This window comes from Poecilia reticulata, chromosome 11, assembly GCF_904066995.2.
Source record: "Poecilia reticulata chromosome 11, P_reticulata-male-v2, whole genome shotgun sequence".
NCBI classification, from domain to species: Eukaryota; Metazoa; Chordata; class Actinopteri; order Cyprinodontiformes; family Poeciliidae; genus Poecilia; species Poecilia reticulata.
The window spans coordinates 12,968,488-12,993,082 of NC_088840.1; the positions used below are offsets into that span (position 1 = coordinate 12,968,488).

The following is a 24,595-nucleotide window of genomic DNA, read 5'->3' on the forward strand; positions in this document are numbered from 1 at the left end:
TTACATTTTAACATGTTTTTCTTTTATGAGATGTTTAAATATTGCTATTATTGTTTTAATGCCTTGTATTTTTTAAAATATAGTTCTCCATCTGTGTTCCTTTATTTTCTTTTAAAGAACTATTACTCTTTCTGGATGTTGTATCCATGTTTCAACACCTGCAGTAAAAGGAGCCCACAGCATGAGGCTGCCACCATCATGCTTGAAAATATGTCAGTTTATCCAAACCAACTTTACGCAATTGTGGCCTTAATTCTTTCTCGTTTCTCCAGAAGACTTTTTGGCTTTTCCACATGGGCCGCTACAGATTTCAGCTGCAGATCTGGGAGCAGGACCCTTTCTCCTTGGTTTGCATTTATCTCCACGCCGATAATAAACTTGCTTCACTGTGGGCGAGTTCCTTCACAATCACCGACAGTCGACTCGAGTGTGGGGAGGAGTTTTCTTATTAAACGGAAAGCAAAGTGTTTGAGGGCAAGACAAGGTCAGACACATTTTATCCCGTCATTAACAGCTGATGATGTGAAAGGAGACAGAAGTGACAAACATCCTGATAATATTGATAATATTCCGTTGAGCCTGGAGCGCGTAACTCAACAATCTACAAAATAGCTGTAAACCCAATAAAATAAAACTTGACCAAGTCATTTGCAAAACAAAAGTAAAAAAAACATAAAAAAATTCTGCTCTACCCTATTATTTCAAGCATTTTTGTTTCTGATTTTGTTACATCACGTTTGAAGGAGGCGTCCGTGGTTCTCGCCAGTGGATCGTAAGGGGGCATCCAGGGTTCACCCCGCAGGACGGCGCCGCCACGCCTAACCCGTGCCCCAGTTTTCCAGCTGAGGGACAAATGGTGCAAAACCACAGTTCCTGCAGCCCCCCGCACACAAACATTCGCATGCATTTACAATGAGGCACACGTGAGACGGTTAAATTTTCAAAGTTTTTTTGTTTTGTTTGGTTTCAAAATAAAGATCACACAATTGTTTAGAGACAATCTACAACAGGAGTTACAAAAAATAGTTGCCCAGGCAATAAGCATACACAGGTTCTGTTAACTATACACATATGGTTACAGGTGTGCTCGTAGTAAATATACACAAGGCTGCTCCAAATGTACACCGCCGCCGTGGCGGGCCGCCTCTCTCACCCAAAAGGACATGTATGATACAGCACTTACAGCACTAGGGGGAAAAGAAATGCCAAAAAACACAAGAATCTCCTCTGTACAATCCATGGATTTACCCCCAGAAACCGCTTGTGGTATTAACTCAGGAGCTGAGTGGGGTTTGAATCAGTAAAATTTCAAATCGCCATGCCAACCGGCATACCTGTACACAAACGTTTCGTGGGGGTAAAAGCACTCCTATAAAAAGATCTTCTTTTTTTGTTTTTTCATTTAATAAAAAAAAAAGACAAAAAAGAACCTTCAACGTAAGCCAGAAGACACCACAGAGTCAAACAGAACGTGTCCAATTGGGAGTCAGTGGGAGACCAATGTCTTTTTAAGTTAAGCAGTGACATGATAAAGATAAAACCAAGCGTGGCGAATCTTTGTACAAGTACTACGCTGTATAGAAAGGGCTTTTCAAAACAAAAATTTGATATTACAATTTACAATATACAACAACTCATATGTCACAACCAATGAGGTGAGAATATACACTGAAATGCACAGATTCTTTTTTTTTTTTCTAGAGTGATTTTTTTTTTTCTTTTTTCTTCTCATACCAAAAAAGGGTGGTAAAGCACTTTTACATTACAAGGGTTTACAAATGTACAATTATACAGTCAGAAGTATGTGGTCACTACTAGGATACATTATAGATACAGATTCAACATCAAAAACCAGAAAAACTACAAAGTTTTATATATATATTTATATATATATATGCAAAGGTCTACACCAAGTATACACGTTATATTTATAGAAGCAAGACCAGAAAACGAATCTCCCATGCTAAATGATCTGTCTGCTGGTTAAGCCGATGGCGTGTGTGGATCTGTCTATGATTCGGTGACGTCGGACAAATTAAATACTCCGTCTCATAGTGGTAAATATCTTCACTGGGGCGAGGCGGAGGAGGACGGGGGGGAACCGGGATTGTGTGCAGCAGTAGCAAAAAAAAAAAAAAAAAAAAAAGTGAAATGATTTCAGTTCATCAGAAACAACAACAACAAAAAAGTGGGGTTTAAGAGGAGAAAAGCAAGAAGAGTAGATCAGGTAACGCCTCTTTATCTCCACCCCTCTCTGTCTGCGCTGCGTTCAGCAGGTTGGGACTCGATGGGGGAGGGGTTACGGAAAAAAAAAAAAATCTAAGGCCGCCTGACGTCTTCAGAGGCTGAAGGGAGGAGGGGGGTTCTTCTGAAGGGTCTGACAAGGGGCAGCTGAGGCGGAGCGACAGCTGGATGAAGGTGAGCCGAGAGGTGGGGCGGGGCGGGCGTGGACATGATTTCGGGTTTGGTGTGGAGGAAGGAAGGCGGCTCTCACATGATGCCGTTAGGAGGACCACAGATCGGGCCGAGGTCGACGCCGTTCTTCATGTAGTACTTCTCCAGCTTGGCGAGGATGTGTTTGCCGTACGTGTACTTCCTCAGGGTCTGGATGTGGGGCCGGATCTGGGCGGACAGGGAGAGACACGCCCGTTAGTCACACCGGGTTTCCACCGCGAAACGATTCAGTACAGTAAGGAGGTCAGACTCTGGTGGACAAACCAGGACCTGCTTTTCTTTTTTGCTCCTTTATGTCAGACCAAAAAAAACGGTGGTAAAGTTTTATGAAAATAAAACAGAGGACTCGCCAGCTGCTATTAAACCACCTTTAGAATGAAACATCAGCAAGCTGAAGCCAACAAAACAAAAATAAAAATCACAAAATGTTGATGCTGAAATTAGTTCAGGGATGTTTCCTGTACTTTTGGAAGGTTGCGACTTCGACAAACATAGATCAGAACAATTTCCTATAATGCATTAAATAAAGATACTTTACAGTATTTGTGAGATCTGATCACAAATAAAAAATAAAGTGGCAATGTTTTGCTAAAAGATCAAGCTTCATCTGAGACTCAAACTAAAAGGGTAAAAGAAGTATCAATTTTTTTTAATTATTATTATTTTTGAAGACAATGTGGATTAACCAATGTTTTCTCTCAGCAACTCAAAACCTAAAGTAATCAGTAGGACAAAAATGTAAACTTTTATGTTGAAGGTACATGAGTAATTATCTAATAATAAATCAATCTTAAAAAAAAAATCATAAAACTCAAATTTGATTGTTTCAGTTATGACAAAATCTGGAAATTATAATCATTTTCCACAATCATTTCCTGTTTTTATACCTTTTCAGACTAAAAATAAATAAAAATTCAGAAGATAAAATTCAATTCCACACTGTATAGGAGATCTGGTTGGCTAAATACATCGTTTCTAAAGCATATTTAAAACAAATACCTGGTAGCACTTTGGGAATTTAGGAAACAAAAATAAAAATAAGACCAAAATGCTACAAACCTATTTTATAAGCTCCTTTGGACTAACTGACTAACTGTTGGCTCCTCCAGAAACCTAAATAACTTAAGGTTTCTGGTTTAATTTTTATCACATTTAAATGCAAAATGCATCCTTTGCACACATTTAAAAATGTAAAATTAGAAATAGAACAAGGAATGAGAATAAGAAATAAATGTTTTATACAGCCGTTGCAGGAAGGCTTTAGAGGACATATATCAGAAATACCTCCGGCTAAATGAGACACACACACTCACACATCCTTTCACCAACCTTATGCATGACGATTTTGCGCTGTGTGGGTTCGGCCACGTCGATCATCTTCTGCACCACGTAGTTGGCGTACTGGTCCTTCATCATGGTGTATAAGGCACTGTGGGGACCCTCAGTCAGGCTGCACACCTCGTCTATCAGCAGCGCACGTTCTGCCCGAGACGCGTGGGTCACACACTTCTCTACCACGTTGCTGAATGAAACAAGAGTGACAGGGCGACCCGTCAGGATGAGAATCCCGACTTGAGAGAAGAGTTTATCTTCAAATTGGCAAGTAGAAGGAAAAAATGACAAGAATAGGCTGGGGATATTTGTTTAATTCAGTATTTTCTCATGAACTCTTAGCAGAGAAGCACAAAGGTGAATTCTTCAACAAACTTGTGCACTTATTTTTAAAACCACAGCTCCTCCTTCCACTTAACTTTCCATGACTATGCCTGGATATAGAATTCAATAAACTATTAAATGTTTAAAATCATACAAGAATAAATGATGACTAATGACTAAAAAGCATTTCTCTGTTAAAATCTCTTTAAAGAATGTTCTTATTTATTATTTTAATACTCCGAAAGACCAGATTTAAGGTTTTCCTCTGTAAGCCGTAATGATAAACTTACTTTTGTGTTTTAATCTTCTAATTTATCATCCTGTACACGCATGCTGAGCTTGTGCCAAACGAAGCATCCAGTCATGTGCAGACACACACTAAGACACTAAAAGCCACTGACTCAACGTGCTACTTGTGCTGCAGAGGACCTACTGCGTGTGGATGTTTGATTCAGAGTAACAGGCCCCAGCAGAGTAGCATAACACCCTGCAGGCCAAATAATAATAAACACACACACACACTGGTGAAAAGAGAACTAATTTTCAGGTGTGGCTGCCATTATAGAGAGAAGAAAGAAAGAAAAAAACCCTCCAGGAATAATGTGCAGAAAACGTGCTGGGAGTGGAATTTACCTGGCAAACTTGTGCTGGCTGAGTCCCAGAACATTGCCTCTTATTTCAGCCACGATCTTGCTCTTATCCTCGGCCCGGCCGTGCTCCAGAACGTGCTGGATGACGTAGTTCCCGTACTGGTCCTAAATCAAACCAAAAACCGCAAATGCTTTCAACCAAAATGCGAGGACAGCTGGTGGGTCCGACGTCACATCAGACGCTGCCAGGTTCTGAAAATCCGGAGGCTCAGAGCGAGGAGAGGAGTCACCCTGAACAGCGTTTGTTGTTTGTATGTGTGTGTGTGTGTGTATTTTACCTGCACTAGCTGCTCTGTGTGCTGATGGAGCTCCTCCAGTATAGGCAGCGTCTGTTCGGGAAGGCAGTGTTCGAGAATACGCTGGATGACTCGGCAGCCATATGGGTGAGTAGAGAGGGCGAAGACCTGCGACGGGAGTAATTATTCACCGTTAGTCACTTTCCGTGCACACACACACTCGCGCACACACACGATAAGGCTGAGGTGAGCCGCAATAATGTTCTCTTTCTAAAAATATTTTCACGTGGTGCAGAAAGGAGCTGCAGCAACAGATTTATCCGAGTCTGTTCCTTCACATAGAGAGCCCGGCCCTGCACAGGGGAAGGTGAAAGCAAATTCCTTCGCTGCTTCCAGCTTCGTAAACAAATCACAGGCACCAAGCAGAAAATATGCAGTTACACAACACACACACACGTACAAGAGACATCACACACACACACACACACACACACACACACACACACACATCGGTGACATTTACTGTCACGTCCGGAAGCTTTTATATAAACTCAACCAGTTCCTGGTCATCTTCTGTACCATGTAGTTGGCATACTGGTCCAAAAGTATTCACCACCCTGAGATTTATGCACATTTTGACAGGTTGCAACTACAGACTGTAATAGATATAATTGGGAACAAAAGTGACACAAGGTTAAGTCTGTCACAATAACCAATTAATTGCCTGATAAATTGATTTCCTTTATGATAATTTATATCTTTTAAGGGCAATTTTGTTTTAAGGCTTCATAATGTTTTTTATTGATGGTTCCGGTTGTGTGCGGTTGTTTATTTTATTTTTCATTTTATTTTATTTATTGCTTTTCGTCATTATGCTTTGGGTTTTTTTTTGGTTATTTAAAATGTCTTCCAGTTTCAGTGTTAAGTGTTCTTTACAAAATTTAGGTTTATTGATCTTTGAGAGGGAGGATATATTTATAGTTAATTATCAATATATTTATTAAAATGGTTTCAAAACAACAATATTACATTTTATCGCAATAATTTCTGGGACAATTTAATGTATCGGAGAGCATCTGTAAGCAAAAGTCAAATTTTCAAGCTTTGCCACAATTACCTTATATTCATCTTTTTTGACTATTTCTTCCTTACACTCCTCTGTAAACTTTAGACTTAAAGTTTACTCCCACCTGAGCTGCAGGTTTCTGCCACACTAACAGTTACTGTCGGCCTCTTCGCTGCTTCTCTGATTAATTATATCCTTGCCTGTAAGTTTTGGTGGATGGAAACATCTTGGTAGATTGTATTTTGGGATAATGTTCTATAAGCTTCTCTAACTTTGCCCCCGTTCTCTTAATCTTCTCCAATAACCCTCAAATGAACAGAGCAGCTGCATCTACTCTGAGATTTAATCACGTACCAGGGTTCCCATTTCCAAATTAAGAGACTTCTCAAGTCAGTTTTATTTAAGGGTCGCAGGAAATCCAACGGTTTCTAATAAAACAGCAATTAACGTCTCAATGTTTGTTTTGACAGACAATATGACAGCAACATCGAATGTGTGTGTGTGTGTGTGTGTGTGTGTGTGTGTGTGTGTGTGTGTGTGTGTGTGTGTGTGTTTGGATGTCAGCCAAACCCCGGCAGACTGTAGCGATGTAGCGACTGAACAAGGAAGGACGTTGAGGCGGAGCACAGCAGGGACCCACCTGTCCCTTAAAGGCCTCGATGATGAAGTGCAGCGCGTGAGGCTGGACGCATTCGATGCACTTCTGCACGACGTGGTTCCCGTTCTGGTCCTTCACGCATTTCAGCACGTGGCCGTCCAGCTCGCGCACCATGTCGCTCTGGGGGGGCGGAGAGCGAGGCAGAATGTGAGGGGAGGGACGTGTAATTGTTTGTAATCAAATATTTCCTGGAGGCATTTCGCAAACTCTCTCAGTGTGGCTCAGTGCCCAACAAATAACCCTGGACTTTTAACACATGCCCTACTGGGAAATCTATTGGGGTCCATTAAGGGAAGATTGATAGTTGCTTTTTTTTTCCCCACCCCTCCTCACACACACACTTTTCTAAAAACACAATATTTGAGCAAATGTACGTCATGCCTGGACTTATTTATCTTTCTAGCTGCAGTTCTGCATTTGCATATAAACAGAGCCATTATTTGTGTGAATGCAGGGAGCCTGCTGTTCCACCAACAAGAACCCCACGCTGAAGATGAAACGTGCTTTCAAAGCGAGAGGCGCACCTCTTCATCGTTTTAACAGATCTACGAGGAACCCTCACTACTTTACGGCCACGTTGCGAAGCAGCGCGGGGGACGACGGGTGCTGTGGCGCACCAGGAAGTTAATCATTATCCCCGTTTCAATGGAATGCGGTGAGACGGGCGGGACTGCACTTACGATGACCTGCTGCTCCGATGGGATGAACTCCAGGGCTTTCTGGATGACCCTGCAGCCGTACATCTGCAGGGCCAGAGACAGAACGTGACCCCGGATTCTTTCGGCCAGAGCCAGCTTCTGGTCCAGGCTCCCAAACTGAAACGAAAACAAACCCGTGACTTTTCTCTGTCGCAAACAAGGTTCAAGGTTCGTTCACTTTTACCACAGCAAAAGAAGCTTTTTCAAGTAGGGCTAAAAAGATGAACCGGTTTGAATCGATTGTTGAAACTCAAAGCCCCTTAGCAATTTGATTAAGTCAAAAAAGGTCAATTTGCAGGAAAAACATGCTGTACAAAAATAGATACAATTTGCATTTGCAGCGACCAAGAACTCAAGTTTTGACCGTTTTAATTTCTATAAAAACAAAATCTCTTCAGCGTCTTTAGCCATCAAAATAACAACCAACATACCAGCCCTGCACTGTGTCGATGTTAAGCCCAGCAGAAACGACAGAGCTTTTCACATTTCATTTTGATGTAAGAAAGATTTTTTTTAAGATGCAGATTCATCTTTTGCTACAAATCAGGTCAAGCGCACACTAAAGGAATACTTTATGGCATTGTATGTTAGGCAAAATAATGTTTATTTTCTTATTTTAAAAAGGAAATTATTTGTTTGTTTGCATTTTTAATGCATCTCTAATAGTGTTTAGAAGAGTCTTAAATGGAAAATATTGACTAATTTTAAAAATTTGATTAGCTGTCAGAATAATCGATAGATTGCTATTAAAAAATATATAATTTTTTTAAAGTCTCACAAATTAAACAAAAAAAATTCTAAATTTTAATAACCGACTTATAAAATATAAAACCACTTTTATTTTAGTTACACAGAGCAATAAATCATAGAGCAGTTTGTGTTCATTTAAATGACCTTCCTGTTCAAATTAAATCCTTAAACAGTTTAAATTATTATCACTTGACTTTCTGAAAAGAGTCTTTTCTCATAAAAGTTCATTACAACTTCATTACCAAGCTGTGCAGATAGAATATAAAGCACTGTCAAGGACTTTATACAGAAATCAAGTACTTTCCAGACCCCGGAAACACCTTATTGAAGCAGTTTCAAACATTTCAAGCACCCTTCACCCCGAGTGAAAAACTGAAGGAGTCTGATTCTCACACCAACTCCATCTGCATACCTCAAAGAACTTCTGGATGACGTAGTTTCCAAACACATCCACCATGAGCTGATAGGCCGCCTGCAGGATCTCGCTGAAGACGAGCTGGCGCTCGGCTGAACTGGCTCGCTCCAATTTTAACTGGATAAACCTTTAAAAGTGTGGGGGGGGGAGAAAAAGAAGAAGGAAATGAACACAGATGTACTTGTTGTCTTCCTCAATATTTAATTCTCCATTTGCCTTTGGAAGATGGAAAAAGACAGATGTCTGAAAATCCACCCGGCGCATCGAGAGGATTTACAAAAGTTTGCTTGGCAGCGAAAACAAATAAACCGGCAGAGCAATAAAGTGAGACAGAAACGGCTCCTATATCTTTAACCTGAGGGAGCAGCCAGACAATATGAGATGAATTTCAGAGTGGAGAGAGAGAGCGCATAAAAGAGGGAGATGAAGGAGCTGAGCAGCAGGCTGGGAGGTGAAATGATGGATGCCAGGGAAGGATGGAAAAACAGACAGCGATCCTGAGGAGAGGAACGACTCTGGAATGAGAGGCCTGGACGCTCTGGGTTATAAATAGTTCATCTCAGTAGAAAGCTCTGCCTTGCTGGCTAAAACTGACCCTGAAACGAGGAGGGTGGTTTCCACGGCGACAAATTATAAACAACTCTCAGATTGGAACAGAGAGGAAACCAGATAATTCAGCTGTTAATCTTATTATAGACTGTATGACGGCATAAACTGAATGCACCCGAAACATGTCCACCGGTGTTACAGTCTCGTTTGTTTCGACTCGGTTGTAAACGAGTCGTTTAAAGAACAGAGAGCATTTCAGGTTAGTTGCATCTTCTCAATTTAACCAGTTGGTCACGAAATGAATGTTTTATACCAGATTAAAGCTCTCAGAGTTAATTTCTATCTGCGGTCCCTGACACACTAAACTCTCAGCGGCATGTTTTTTCAACTATAGACGTGAAAAAGGTACATTTTGTTAATATAGTTGATGCTAAAAGCATCTATTTATAAAAAATGTAAGTGTTAAAATATGCTGTTTGAATGTGTTTGCTTGTTTTGAAACACAAACAATAAACGTGTCCCAGAATTTTTTATTTATTTTAATTCTGTGTCAAAGGGTAAACGCTGCAACGCTGCGCAAGTTAGAATGGATATTCAGTTGTAATTTTATTTATTAAAATCTGTTTTCATTTTCACTGGATTAATTTAAAATTGATCTCAGAATCAGCTTTTACAGATGTTTAGGGACGTCAATTTCAGTCTGTAAGACGTGCAACAGCAGCTGCCTTTTCTCCAAGGAATAAACAGAGACTTAGTGGCTGGTATAAATATTTGTAATCAGAACAAGTTCAATGGTTTTTTTGTTATTGTTAGGGTGCAGTGATTCCCTCAGATTAGAACCGAGGCGTTCAAACGGCGAGTACCTGCTGCCGTGCTGGTCCTGACTGAACTCCATGATGTGCCCGGCGATGTCTCGGAGCTGCAGGTTAGGGTAGCGGTTGTTCCTGAAGTCCTCCAGCAGGCGGCTCCTGCCTGAAGGCATCACGTCCGACATGCCGTAGCGTAGCCGTGACGACGGGAACAGCTGGCTGCTGGGCGAGAAAAGGGAGGAGCCGGAGCTGGCTGCGCTGCGGTACTTGGCCTCCGCTCCCGGAGCCGCCGAGATGAAGCGGCCGCTGCCGTTGGTCAGGCCTCCTGTGGGTCAGAACGCAGTCGAGGTCGTCACGGTTTCAACGACAGGCTCCATGCAAGCTGGGAAATTGTTATTGAATATCTACAGGAATGTAAAAATCTTCCATGAAAACAAGAAAAGAAAGCGTATGTAAACAAAACGGTTCTTAGATAGAATGAACTTTCAACTGTATGCAGCAAGATTTTGGATAAAATTAATTTCTTTCATCTAATTTTATTGCTGTGCTAGACATTATATCATAAAAATTCAAACTGAGCTCTGCAGCACTGAAACAGGGCACTGGGTGGCAGCACAACCTTAAACATGCCTTGACTGGGGAAGAAGAATCTTCATAAAAAGAGGATTTCCAGATAAGAACGCTAACAAAACACACCAAAAGTCTCTCATACAGCCCTGCTGATTAAACCGGTTCATCTGCAGATTAACTGTACTCTCCCTTACTGTACAAACATTTATGTGACTACATTGAACCGTGTACACATATCTGAATTTATATGTAAACATTCAGAAACATCTGTGCCACATGTTTAAGGTTTGGCTCATGCTTGGAAATGAGTCACACCCAAAACATGGTCCTATTTACTTCCTGCAAAACATGACCTTTAATGCTGCTAAATGGCTGCTGCGCAGCAGCGGCGAACGCTTGAGAAACGATGACGTTAGGTAATCAATCAGGGTGATAATTATACCATAATGAAGCTGTCAGTTCGGCTGGCATTTCACCAGTGTAGATGACTGAGTTTTGTTTTAATTTGTCAGACGTCAATCAGAAAAAAAAAACACAGAAAAACATGAGAGACCAAAATGAGTGGCGAGGAGCTCCTAAAGTCACTGAAGAAAAGACGGCCATGTTTTTATTAGTTGGTTTCGGAAGAGGGTGTTAGCCGAGCAACGGATCATTTAGAGGCTCGCTTTTCAAAGGCACTCACCGAGATTGAGGTTGGATGAGGAGCTGTGATTGGACAGCGAGGGCGGGGGCGTGAGGGAGTGGGACGGCCCCTGGTTGGGGAGCGGCATGCCCACCGGGCCAGGGGATGGGCTGAAGCCCAGGGTGCCGTTGTAGAAGCCCCCGTGACCGATGGGAGTGAGACTGGATGGGGTGCGCTTGTACAGCTCGCTGTTGCCAGTCAAGGAGTCCCGCCTGGAACCACTGCCACCACTGGAGTTGGCCACTAGAGGGAGACAATATCTACCGTTACCATCATCAATCAGCTGTGTGGTTTGTTCACAGCTGCAAGGGAAGTATGCCTGGCAGAGTTAATGTAATAACTCAAGTAATTACATTTACTAGAGATACTTTTTTGGGAAAAGTAATAATAATAATAATAATAAAAAAATTAAGGAGTATTTTTACTATGCAGTACTTTTTACTTTTACTTGAGTAATTTTATTGTAAAGTATTGTTACTCTTACTTTAGTAAAATTTCTGGATTCTCTACCCACTAAATGAAAAACCATCAGGTTTTAACCAAAAATCACCAGACACAGACATGCAGTTTTTGTTAAAGTTTCAAAAGTTTATCGAAAAAAACAGATTTTAAAAAATGTTCTTTTGCCTGATTTTGTTACTAATATGAATTATTGTCATTTTCATAATTAAAATACCCAAATTTCCACCTCACTTCATATTTTGTTCCATCTGATGATGTAATTTGTAAATATTAAATGGTTGATAATTTGGTCAGTTACTCTACTTGAGTAGACTTTTTACCAAATACTTTTTTACTCTTACTTGATTAATTTCTTGGGTGGCTACTTCTACTTGAGTAAAAACATGTTGAAGTAGTGATACTCTAACTTGAGTGCAATTTTTGGCTACCTCTGAATCTTGGACACTCCTGTGTGACCTGTAACACTTACTTCTCCTTACAACACATTAAAATATGTTCATTAGGAGAATTTGTCTACATTTTTTTACTTATGATAGCGTTATCTTCATTTCATATTGAGCAAGTAAAATCAAATAAAAAAGCTGGAAATATAAAACATCAATGAAATGAAACAAAAGATGTCCAGTCCTTCCTCTCAGCTTGCCTACATTTTTTTAAATCAAAATAACAACATGTGTAGCTATTTAAGTATCTCTTCAGATAATAGAAACAAGATCTGGAATGGATGTAGTATTGAGCCATGTGTTTTCTATTTCTAAAAATAACCCCATTCTGTTGCATAAGTCTGCACGCCTCTTGAACTTTTTTGCATTTATCACAACCACTTTGTTTCTAAGTTTAAGATTTTACGTAACAGAGCAACACAAAGCAATGCATGAAAAGAAAAATAATACAGTTTTTATCATACAAACCGGATTCCAAAAAAGTTGGGACACTAAACAAATTGTGAATAAAAACTGAATGCAATGATGTGGAGATGGCAAATGTCAATATTTTATTCGTAATAGAACATAGATGGCAGATCAAAAGTTTAATCTGAGTAAATGTAACATTTTAAAGGAAAAATATGTTGATTCAAAATTTCACAGTGTCTACAAATCCCAAAAAAGTTGGGACAAGTAGCAATAAGTGGCTGGAAAAAGGAAATTGAACATATAACAAACAGCTGGAAGACCAATTAACACTAATTAGGTCAATTGATAACATGATTGGGTATAAAAAGAGCTTCTAGTGTCAGTGTCTCTCTGAAGCCAAGATGGTAAGAGCATCACCAATTCCACCATCGTTGTGCAGAAAGATGGTGCAGCAATACCAGAATGGTGTTACCCAGCGTAAAATAGCAAAGACTTTGAAGTTATCATCATCAATCGTGCATAACATCATCAAAAGATTCAGAAAATCTGGAATAATCGCTGTGCGTAAGGGACAAGGCCGTAAAACTCTACTGATGCTCGTGATCTCTGGGCCCTTAAACGTCACTGCACCTCAAACAGGAATGTCACTGTCAAGGAAATGACAGTATGGGCTCAGGAATACTTCCAGAAAGCATAGTCAGTGAACACAATCCACCGCACCATCCGCAGATGCCAGCTGAAAATCTACAGTGCAAAGAGGAAACCATATCTAAGCTCCACAAGCTCAGCCGTTTGCCAGGAGTCATTTAAAATGGAGTGAGGCAAAATGGAGACTGTTCTGTGGTCAGATGAGTCACGATTTGAAGTTCTTTATGGGACACTGGGACGCCATGTCATCCGGACCAGAGAGGACAAGGATAACCCAAGTTGTTATCAACGCTCCATTCAGAAGCTGCATCACTGATGATATGGGGTTGCATGAGTGCTGGTGGCCTGGGCAGCTTGCATGTCTGGAAAGGCACCATTAATGTAGAGAACTATGTTCAGGTTCTAGAACAACATATGCTCCCATCTAGACGTTGTCATCTCTTTCAGGGAAGACCCTGCATTTGTCAACAAGATGATGCCAGACAACATTCTGCAGCAATCACAACATCATGGCTACTTAGGAGAAGGATCCGGGTACTGAAATGACTAGCCTGCAGTACAGATCTTTCTCCTATAGAGAACATTTGGCGCATCACAAAGAGGAAGGTGCGACAAAGAAGGCCCAAGACGATTGAACAGTTAGAGGCCTGTATTAGACATGAATAGGAGAGCATTCATATTTCTAAACTTGAGAAACTGGTCTCTGTCCCCAGACGTCTGTTGAATGTTTTAAGAAGAAGGGGAGATGCCACACAGTGGTAAAAATGGCCTTGTCCCAACTTTTTTGGGATTTGTTGACGTCATGAAATTTTGAAACAACATATTTTTCCCTTAAAAATGATACATTCTCTCAGTTTAAACTTTTGATCTGTGATTTGTGTTCTACTGTGTATTAGATGTTGGCACCTCCACATCATTGCATTCAGTTTTTTATTCACAATTTGTTTAGTGTCCCAACTTTTTTGGAATCCGGTTTGTATTTTATTCACATATAAAATGTTTAAAAGTGCATTTTTGCATTCATTCCTACCATTCAGTGCCGTATATTTGCAGCTCTGACTGAATGTTTTGGTTTTTCCTGAGGGAAAGTCAGTTTTTTGCACCATAAAACAGCTTTTCTTCCAGAATGGTGTCCTTGTCCAGTAAGGAAAAGCATTCCCACAGCAAAATGCTGTCAACACCATGCTAGGAATGATATGAAATGTTAGGCATTTCGTGCAGACCAGCTGCTTGTGTTTGTTTGTATTCTACAGTTTTAAAGTTTAAACTGAATTCCTGATGGCTCCTATTCTGAGTTTAACTTAAAAAAAACAAAACGTTATTTACTAATTATATGACTTTCGAAAACAATTGGTAGCCAGGAAGATTTTATTTAGGAACGTAAAGGTCGTTAAATAAATGTTTGTCTTACTTTTCCCGTTTTGCATGTGGAAAAAAAACCTTGAAAACCAGGAATGTTTTCCCCTTCAACCTAAATTATTCACTGCTTTGTGGTTTTTTTCTTTTGTTGTTTTCAGAAAAACTTAAAATACGACTACGTTTGTGGCAGAATGTGGAAAAAGGTCCAAAGCGCGGCAATACATGTGGAAGACTCTGGAAATGTGGACCTCACCTGCAGTGCCAAAACCTCCCAGAGTGGCTCCCAGAGTGGCGCCGAGCGAGGAAGAGGTGGGCTGGCTGAAGCCCAGCGAGGCCGACCCGGGTCCCGGCTGGGCCGAGCCCTGTGAGAACAGAGAGGAGCTCTGGGAGGAGGAGCTGAGGGACGAGGAGCCGTAGAAGGAGCTTCCTCCCAGCGCGCCGCCAGGGCCGCCCTGCTGCTGAGGCTGCTGGGACGTCATGGCACGAAACGGGCCGTTCGCGCCGCCGCCCAAACCGCCATTGGCACCTCCGGCTGAAGCTGCTGCAGCTGCAACTGGAAGAAAAGCGACGCAGGGGAGATGAAAAAGGGATTTAACGATAAGTTGAAAGCTTATATGTGTACTCAGGAGGTTCATTTGTGTGGCTGGTGCATCAAAACACAAACCAAATCATGCTATGACTGAGCAGAACTGACTGATGGAGGGGTGAGGGGGAATCTGTTGTTTTGTGTTTGAGCTCGTTTTCATGCGCTTACCTGCTTGTGCTGCAGAGGGGGAGATGATGACGGAGGCAGGGGCCATGAGGCGGACCGGTCCGCTCCTGGCTCCGGTGTTGACCACCAGCGCCCCTGTCTGGTCGTAGTAGGCCGCCGGCGCCAGGACCGGGTATCCTGAGAAACGAGAGAACAGACCCAGCATGGCTCAATTCGTTACATGAAGTGGAAGAACTCCTCGTTTGAATGTCCCTAATCGCTGCATTTGCATAACAGTACTGTAAGGGCGAATACATTTGCAGAGACTCGTTTCCACAGCAATAATAGCCGTTTGAGAAATGCTGTACTAACCGGGGACGCCTGCTGCTAACCCCTGCCCGAAGGCAAGCGCTGAGTTTACCGCTGCCGCGGCAACCAGCTGATCGTTCTGCTGACCCTGTTGACCCTGGCTGGGGGTCAACGGACGCTGGTTTCCTCCAGCTCGCATCACCTTCACAAAAATCACACATAAAATGTTATTTACCAGAAAATTTCTTAGATCAGGACTCAAGTAGTAAATAAAATGCTAAAAGCTTAGAAAAGCTACATGTGTACACTTTAAAAATCAGTAAATGTGCATAAAATGGAAATATGTTGACAAGTATAAATCTGTAAGTTAAATAGTTGAGGGAGAATGGAGCTGGAACAAAAAAAAAAATCTTTTTTTTCTCCGCCAGGTAGAAAAACTGACCTGCTGCTGGTTCTGCTGGCCCTGTCCTGCCGCCTGCTGATTGGCCGAATTGTTGGCTGCAGCAGCCTGCTGCTGAAAGAGGTTGGCAGGATAGACCCCCCAGGGGGTCACACCGTAGTACTGGGGAGGCATCACCGCAGGACCTGCAGGAAACGTGAGAGCGGAGAGATTAGTGGTGGCTCTGCTTATGAAGCTGAACAAACAGAGATTAAAAACAAACATTTAGCACTAAAGCGATTCTTGGTTAAAGATCGGTGCGGCGAGCCGCGCCTGACCGAGAGTAGCTGCTGCTGCCAGTCCTGCTGCGTAGGGGTCCGTCCCTGGAGGAGCGGCGCTGATGATGTAAGGATTGGGTACAAACGCTGGGGCAAGACCTAAAACGGGAAAAAGAAACGGTGAAAAATGAAGCGGTTCGGACTTTAAATAAATCTGCACCAGCCAGTAAAAATCTTATTGGTACATCCCTCGATTGATTTGACCGTTGATGCAAATATATTCTTCACAATGTTTTGCAACATTGTGACGAACAAGTGTTCGTCACAATGTTCGAGCTTCGTGCATAGGGAGGTTATTAAGTTGGAAGCAAAAGCTTAAGAATTAAAATGAGTTTTACTAAATTTATTAGGATAAAATCACATTCTTTCAGGAACTGGTCACTTGAACTTTGTATTTGCATTTATTTTGCACAATCAAAATGTCAGAGAAAAAAAAGAAAAAGAACAAAAAAATAAAACATTAGTCAAACATGAAAACTTTCAAATCCAGTTCGAAGAGGAGTAGGAAGAAGACAAAGCTTATTAAATTCTATCCCCAACTGCAAGGTCTAATAAATATGTCTCACTTTATAAATATCTACATATATATAATTTTTACTCAATGTCACAATTTCTACTCTTTCAAAATTATATCTGAACATTTATTAATGTCCTGTAAGAGATCCAAAACCTTTTCTTATTCTATGATTTATTACATATAAACAAATTAGTATGGCCTCGTCTGAGCTTTGCAAAAAATAGTAGAATGGTATGAATGATTTTAAGAATAACTGTAAAACAGAGTTCTTAAATAGCTTTTATTTCTGTTCTTTTTTTAAGAAAACTCCCAGCCTTTTAACCAAGCATTACGCCATCAACGTTTTATAGCTGTGCAGACGACGTTGGAACATTTTCACCAAAGACGAACTGAACACAGCGTGACATTGTTGTGCGTCTGTCGCTTGGTGCTAACATGTCGTCAAACTGGAAAAGCCAGAATGTTTCTTGTCGCACTGAATTCTGCCAGGCGAGGCGCTATCTGGATTACTATCAGCATGTGTCTGGAAAAGTAAGAGTAGGTGATTATTATGAGAAACGGATATGAAACGTGGTGAGTTGAGCTGAAACGCTAGTGAATCAATATTTGAGTGGCAGAGGACTTCCTAGTCCTCAAGCTTTCAGATAACACCAGTCGCTAAAGAGCTCTAGAGGATCTCCCTCTACTTTTAAATTGTTTGTGTGACAGCATTTTGGGAACTTGTTAGAAAAAATAAAAAAAAACTAAAACAGCCATCAGTGGACTTAATCACAAAGCAATGTGAGAGCAGCACAACTAGCCGCTAATGATGAGCAAGTTGCCGTCTGCTTCTGGGAGTATCGCCACTGTGTTAAAGGGACAGGTCACGGTTTTATTCAGCTCGGACCGCTGTCAGCCCTGTTTAGCTCAAAATTTCAATGACTTGGAGAGATCAAGCTGAACAAAGATTTCTTTAAATACGTTTTTATATTAACTGAACATTCATCTTCCTTATACATGTGATTGTTTCGGCGCTAGTAAAGTATTTTTAAAGGTAAAGCTTTTAAAATAATAAGTTCTCTTTATTAAAGAGAATTTCCATTGATTTAAGTGTCTTTTTAAAAAAATTGGAGGTCTTGGATAATCTGCATTTATTCCTTTTATATAAACACCAAAATAAACTGTAAAAAAAATAGTGCAGCTTCAGTGTGGACAGGTGAAATGAGACTTACCGATGTGAGGCTGCTGCGCAGCTGCCAGCGCGTACTGTTGCTGCTGAGCGGCCGTTAACTGCTGCACAGCCAGAGCGTTGTTTCTCTGAAAAAGCTGAGAACACATCGTCGCAGTTTAACGTCAACTGAGGCGCCTGGAGAAGCCATCGTGCTCTCTCTGCCCGCAGCCGTTACCTGCTGCTGGTTGGTGTAGTCAAACAGGCCCACGGTGGGCGCAGAGTCCATGGGCATCTGAGAGTTGTAGTCGAACTGAAGCGGCTCCATCACCGACTCCATGGGGTCCATGGTAACGCCTCCTTGGTCCACCCCGGAGAAGTCGTCAGGGGGTTTGGGGCCTCCACCGCCCCCTAGCGGTGTCAAGCCTTCGGCCCCGACCCCTCCCGGACACCCCAGCAGGTCGCCCTCGGGGCCGGGCGGAGGCATGTTGCCAGGGGGACGACTGCGGGGACGAGAGAACGCCACCGGGTCAATTTTCATGTCTGACTAGCGAGCGCTGCTCTAAACGAGACCGAGCGCAGCGCCTCTCACCCGAACTCCTTCACATCGACGTCCAGGCCGTTCTGCACGGGCAGCCCGTTTGGGTTGATGACGTCGTTGATCACATCGCTTTCACTTTCCACTAACTCTTTCAGCTTCTCTCCCTCGAACGTAGTCTTCGGCTTCTCCCTCTTCTCTTCCTCCACCTCTCCATCTCGCTGTCCCTGCGTCGTGGAACACGAACGGAAAAATTATAAACACGACACAGGACATCCACGCAAGATTTGGAAGAGCGTTTAAGTAATTAAGCTGAAGGGCTCACATATGGTCCTTTTCTGAGGCAGGGGTCCAGCTTGTCAGCCGGGGAGGACGACAGGACGTACTCCACCATGCTCACCCCCAGGCCACCGCTTTCAGAGCGCGGCGACATCACAGATCCCACCCCGACTTCGCCCCCGCCGTGGAAGCCCTGCCCCGGCCGACGGGACACCATGATGGGCTGAGACACGGAGTGATCTGCAGCGAAAGGGACAGAGACGCAGCATTAATGCAGGGCTGTCACAATAACTTCTGCTGGATGATAAATTGCCCCAGAAATTATTGCGATAAATAGTAATATCGCCATCTTCAAACCATTTCCAAATAATATTAACAACATATTTATGCAAGTACACACTCTCAAAGCTAAAAAAAGACTTTAATTTCTTAAGGACATTTAACAGTGGAACTGGAAAACATTTGAAATATCCAAAATGGCAAGAAGTGCTCAACGGGACGCAGAAGGAAACGCGTTTCCGTAGCAATCCGACCGCTTCCTGAGGGATTCCAGACACAGACGGCGCGAGTCAGAGAAGCACTTTTAATCATATGTTTTTATCAGGACATAGAATCATTTTTATACGCATACGCATGATTTTTTTTTCCCCATTCTGTTTTCAAAACATTGAACATCCTGTAAAATATTTCCAGAGGAGTTCCAAAAATGCGCCCAGCCTCATGTTAAAACCTGCAGAGACATCTACAGTGAAGATGTTTTCTGGTGTGGCGCCACAGAGCTTCAAAGCAGAAAAATCTTTAGTCATGTCTACAGAAATAACTACTCTGAGCTGAAGTGAGGCAGCAGGATTTAGCTTGATTTCACTTTGATGTCATCTTTTGATTCAGACAGGGATCTAAAAATAAAACCCTGTCAGAGGTGGTTTCTGGCTTAAATTTTGATGGTTTTGTTCTTCACTGTATCAAAAAAAACAAAAAACGCTTAATACCTGAGGCACCCCACGCACTGTCCCTCCACTGGTCCAAGAAGATCCCTTTTGGTCCGTCCTTCACCGAGTCATCCGCTTCCCAGAATTTCTTCCCAGTTAGGAGCTGCTGTAGGGACACAGGGGAAAAAAGCATTACATAGAGTCAAAAAGAAAAGGAACATTTGAGCAGAAAAGTGAAAAGAAAAAAAAAAGCCCACGATATTACAATTTTTATTGTAAGAAGAGGGTAAAGTCTGGCTGAAGGGCTGTAAGAGTCAAAGGAATCCAGGTTGATCTTCCTGGATTTTTCATATTATGGGAAAAATAACTTTTTTTTAAACCGGCATTTTGATTTTGGCATCTTACCAGAAGCCTAGATATATTCTGTTATTAAATCTTTGCTGCATTTCAGCTACATGAGAAAATACTGTTTTTTGGAGAAACTCTGTGACCTGTACATGTGAAACAAAAGGAGAACAAATGTGTTTGTAGATGATAAAAGTGCTTTTTACAGTTTACAACATTTTAAACAACGATATAAAAATTCATCCTGATAGAAACACTTCAAATTTATGAATGACTTTTATCTTAATAACTTTTACTTTTAAGATTTTAAGTTTGACTGGGCGTGTAAATCACGAGTCACAATTCTGTTTAGAGAATCTTTCCGAAAACAAAAGGTGCACAGATGGTTTGGGATTGTCTGAAGAAACCTGGATCCGACTTACCTCTCCCATCGCTCGCCCTTCTAGAGCCAGAGCCTGGAAGTCCTGATTCAGCTCATACATGGACCGCACCTGAGCATCAAAACAACGAATAAATGTAAAAAAATACAGTCATAAAAACAACCAAGGTGTGTACTTCCCAAACAGCCTGTTAAAGAGTTACTCTCTGCCCAAAGCATGAAATCATATGAAAAGTTCCCGGTTTGTTTGCAGCTCCCTTCTGCCACAATGAACGTTGATTTGTCTGGAGAATCATGAAGTGCTTCTGAGAGAAGAGACCAAGTAGGAGACAAATTCCATCCCTGAAAACAACTTTCTTCTTGTTGTTTTTGGCTGGCTATTGTGACCTTTCTCCATTTTTCTGGCAGTAGGTAGACAGGAAGGGAGCAGAAAGAAGAGGAGGAAGACAACCATGACGAAGACTACAGCCTCTATCCACTGCGCCATGCGTTGCCCCCCCCCAAAAAAAATCTACTTTCGTCTGATGCAATTATCCAGGCAAGCTACCGATGCCACGTAAACAATTTTGGGTCGGCAAACTAGTATTTTCTTTATAATGTTCTTCAAGTCATTTTGTTGTGAAACCAGAGAAGTGATTGGTCTGTTTTCCGGCTGTTTGAAGCCCACATTAAAACACTGCCTGTTGCTGTGCTCTGCTGGTCAGCTAGACACAAAAAGAGACAAATTCAATCAAATATGTACACACCTGACTGTCATGGATGTTGTCTCCAGTGGGCCAGCGATGTTTGCCGGGCTGCTCGCCATGCTGCCGCTGGAAGAAATAATCTACCATGGCATCGTCCTGGGAACGTCCAGCGCCCGCCACACCCTTCGGTTAAAACACCGACAGACATCGTTACCGCCATATTGTGATAAAATTGACAGAAATCAGGGCAAACATGTGGAATATGACTCCAGAGAAAATAAGTTGAGCAAAATTCAAATCTATAACTATGGGACAAGAGGACAAAAATATTTACCGCTCAATAACCAGTTCAGGTTTTCATCAATTACAAAACACACATTTCACTGTGCAAACTTTGTGCTCACTGAACAATTGAGTGTAACAAATGTCGACCCTAGATGACTCCTTGATCTAGGCAGAAATTTTTGAAAACGACGCAACGGAGGAATTAAAGTTTTATTTCCACTTGGGCATCAAAACATACGACCTTAACCTTCCTCTGATTTACTGGAGCTAAAATAAAGAACAGGAAACGGTTTCATTGCGTTTCACAGGCCGAAAAATTTAGACTTTTTGCTTTTGATGTGCTTAATGAACAACCTGTCCCCCCAGATTTCTCATTACTTGACCTGCCGATCATCAGTCAGGGTCAACCGAGGAAAAATTCATCCACAGAGAGACATTTTCTGGGCTTGCATCATCTAAACCCACAACGAGCCGACCAGAGCCGCATGTTGATGCGTAAAAGTTAGATGCATTCTAACAGAAAGGAGTACTTTTTCCAAATAAGAGGAAAGATGACTTCTCCGCTTACTCATTCTGAGAGTAAACACTGAATTCCCCTGAAAAACATGTCTGCCACCACAAGTGGTCAAACAGCTCTGGAAACAGATGGACTTAATCATCCTCTGACACACAAAGAATATTAAAATTTGACTTACAGTGACAGCTGTTTAATTGTACTATTTATAAAAAAAAAGAAAGTAGGTTACTTCTTACGAGATAACCTAAAAGTGTTAAACCAGATCAAATAAGGCATTTAGCGCAGGACTGACGCAACAAGAGTCAGATCTGGTAACCACGTCTTAGATCGTCAACTGCAAAATGTATTTTTTTACATTTTGTTGTTTTTACTACACATTTTTGGCATGTTGACTGTCCTGTCTGACAACCAGTCACTATGGTTGTCAGGGCAACTAAACTGTGCTGCTGATACAGGGGCGCCTCAACCAACCCGGGAAAAACAACTAAATGTTTATAATCTATGAATTACTTTCACCATTTGTGAAGTAATACTAACACAGTTTCTACAGCTCACTATCTAGACGGTGAAGAATATTAACTACACTTTTTGTACTTTTTCTACAAACTGACTGTAAAAAAGTCTCTAAAAGGTGTTTTTATTTAATTGCTGATTGCACTACAGAAGATGCAAGTGGTTTGTAAAGATAAGACGCATCTTAAAATGACAGACACAGAATGGATTAGGTTTACAAAGAAAAACAAGAAGTGAAGCACATTTGTTGCAATATAATTTTTCAATTCCATTAGAGAAAACCTTAATGTATTTGGTTTGTAATCTAGTGGCATAGTGTGGTGAAATTCATTTTCAAGTTTAGTAATCATGAAAACCTGCATCGATTGCTAAATCTTACTGCTTGGGAGTGTTTTCCCTCTCAAGTGTCCAAGAAACCTTGATTGAGCATTCGGCTTCATGAACACTCGAACACAATTAATTGCATGATAAATTAAAATGATCTCTATAACTTCCATTCTGATGATTAATAATTTGTTTTATTTATGGTTACATTTTTATTCTTCCACGTGGGTCTCAACTGCTTTGAAAAACAACCCAAACATAAAAAACAAAACAAAGAAAACCCTACCTTGTCTGGATAATGAGCTATTTTAAAAACTTCCCGAATGTTGAGTAAAATTGATGCGCCCTACGCTGTTACCTAGCAACCCCAGGAAGCCCAACCCATCACCTAGCAACCCCAGCAGAGCTCCAGCACATTTGGCTGCTGGAAAAGACGAATTGTCTTGTTGTTGTCTTAACCATTCAGAAACCACTTGCTGAGTCCTTGTTGGTTGTGCAGGAGGCTCTACTATTGCTTTTCAAAGATGTACGGCTGTATAATTGTGCATCTGTTTTCAGCCATTTTCACCTGCGAGTGTAAGCGTTGAGTTGGTGGGCGTGGCCGGCAGCAACAGCAGCTTATTTGGGTTTAAGGTGACAAGAGGTCCAAAAGCAGCTCATTCTAATCGCTCTTTAGTCTCATTTTAGATGATTTTGTGGAAAATATGTAAAGAGCATGTTTTGTTTAGCCCATAGACCTATCCTAACCTGTTCAGGGAAGCATAATAGGTCACCTTTAAGTCCTAAACGGGACTCTGAATAAATATGTAAATACACAAGGAAGTAAATAAGCTCAACTTTCCTGCTTTCTTTTTAAACAGATGCATCCATTGATTTATGAATGAGCCCGAAGCAGAGAGGAATCAGAGTGGTAGGTATTACCTGCTGACTGGGGGGTGTGGCCTGAGGGGTCTGTCCAGTTGGGGGGGCATGTCCTCCACTACTCAGCACCACAGGCATGCTGGGAGATGTACTTCTATGGTGGGGGCTGAATGAATCCTGCCAGAGCACTGCTTTCCTCTTCAACACACACACACTGCTCATTCCACCACAGCCTGTTCAGACAGAGACACACACACACACACACACACACACACACACACACACACACACACACACACACACACACACACACACACACACACACACACACACACACACACACACACACACACACACACACACACACACACACACGTGTTAGAAGACGACTTTTGCCTACTGATTCAAAAGGATGTAGAAACACATGTTTGATCCGTCCAGACAAGTTTAAGATGATTTCTACTGATTTATAGGCTGCTACAAAGGCCAAACAGGAAATTCAGAGCAGCTGAAAACAACAACAAAAAAACTGTTGTAGTATCTCAACCCAAAGTGAAATTATTAAAATTTAATTTAGTAATTCTGTATTTCATTACAGAATCTGAGATTAAAGACAGTTTGTCATTATAAGTCTATATATTTTCAATCAATATCACTTTAAAACAGATGTCTTATATAGTATACAAATACTGGCAGAGCTCTTTACAATGAAGACTGGCACTTCCGACCTCAGATCAATAATCATAAACAGACTATGAATGGGAATTAAAGATGCCGGTCCACAGGAGTCGACTAATTTTGTACCTGCATTTGAAAACAGCCTTCATAAATTCAGGGAAAAGCAGTTTTCTGTGTTTCAGTGGCCAAAAATGACTGCATGGCAGGTTGTATTAAAACAAACAGCACAGAGGAAAGAAGCTCATTATACTACAGTGTTAAAACTGCATTTTGTTTTAAATCTTCAATTAGTCAGACTAAAACTGAAAATCACAGATTTGCAATTTGACGCTGGCAACATTTTTATTTGTCGTCGGTCAATACA

At 41.5% G+C, this 24,595-nt stretch overlaps 1 protein-coding gene and 1 long non-coding RNA gene across 3 annotated transcripts in view; one reads left to right on the forward strand and one right to left on the reverse strand.

The window, feature by feature from the left end:
- Positions 1-932: 932 nt before the first annotated feature.
- The window catches only part of pum1 (pumilio RNA-binding family member 1), a 29,739-nt gene continuing 6,076 nt past the window's right edge, over positions 933-24,595 (reverse strand). The window contains exons 2-23 of one of the 2 annotated variants that reach the window (XM_017307597.2): positions 23,614-23,786; positions 21,114-21,236; positions 20,411-20,479; positions 19,704-19,806; positions 18,761-18,954; positions 18,490-18,662; positions 18,136-18,400; positions 17,962-18,055; positions 16,234-16,332; positions 15,959-16,101; positions 15,580-15,718; positions 15,271-15,405; positions 14,770-15,069; positions 11,194-11,436; positions 9,996-10,266; positions 8,581-8,710; positions 7,401-7,535; positions 6,703-6,840; positions 5,039-5,164; positions 4,744-4,865; positions 3,784-3,976; positions 933-2,622 (exon numbers count right to left, since the gene is read on the reverse strand). In XM_017307597.2, coding sequence (XP_017163086.1) covers positions 2,491-2,622; positions 3,784-3,976; positions 4,744-4,865; positions 5,039-5,164; positions 6,703-6,840; positions 7,401-7,535; positions 8,581-8,710; positions 9,996-10,266; positions 11,194-11,436; positions 14,770-15,069; positions 15,271-15,405; positions 15,580-15,718; positions 15,959-16,101; positions 16,234-16,332; positions 17,962-18,055; positions 18,136-18,400; positions 18,490-18,662; positions 18,761-18,954; positions 19,704-19,806; positions 20,411-20,479; positions 21,114-21,236; positions 23,614-23,775 — 3,489 coding nt within the window. In that variant the 5' untranslated portion in view covers positions 23,776-23,786 and the 3' untranslated portion in view covers positions 933-2,490. Of the gene's footprint in view, positions 2,623-3,783; positions 3,977-4,743; positions 4,866-5,038; positions 5,165-6,702; positions 6,841-7,400; positions 7,536-8,580; positions 8,711-9,995; positions 10,267-11,193; positions 11,437-14,769; positions 15,070-15,270; positions 15,406-15,579; positions 15,719-15,958; positions 16,102-16,233; positions 16,333-17,961; positions 18,056-18,135; positions 18,401-18,489; positions 18,663-18,760; positions 18,955-19,703; positions 19,810-20,410; positions 20,480-21,113; positions 21,237-23,613; positions 23,787-24,595 lie in introns of both variants that reach the window. The other variant, XM_008421843.3, reaches the window with a different exon arrangement.
- LOC145553776 (uncharacterized) overlaps positions 23,795-24,595 on the forward strand; it is a 35,924-nt gene continuing 35,123 nt past the window's right edge. Inside the window, exon 1 of the long non-coding RNA XR_014089820.1 lies at positions 23,795-23,930. This is a non-coding gene — a long non-coding RNA (uncharacterized LOC145553776). The remainder of the gene's footprint in view (positions 23,931-24,595) is intronic.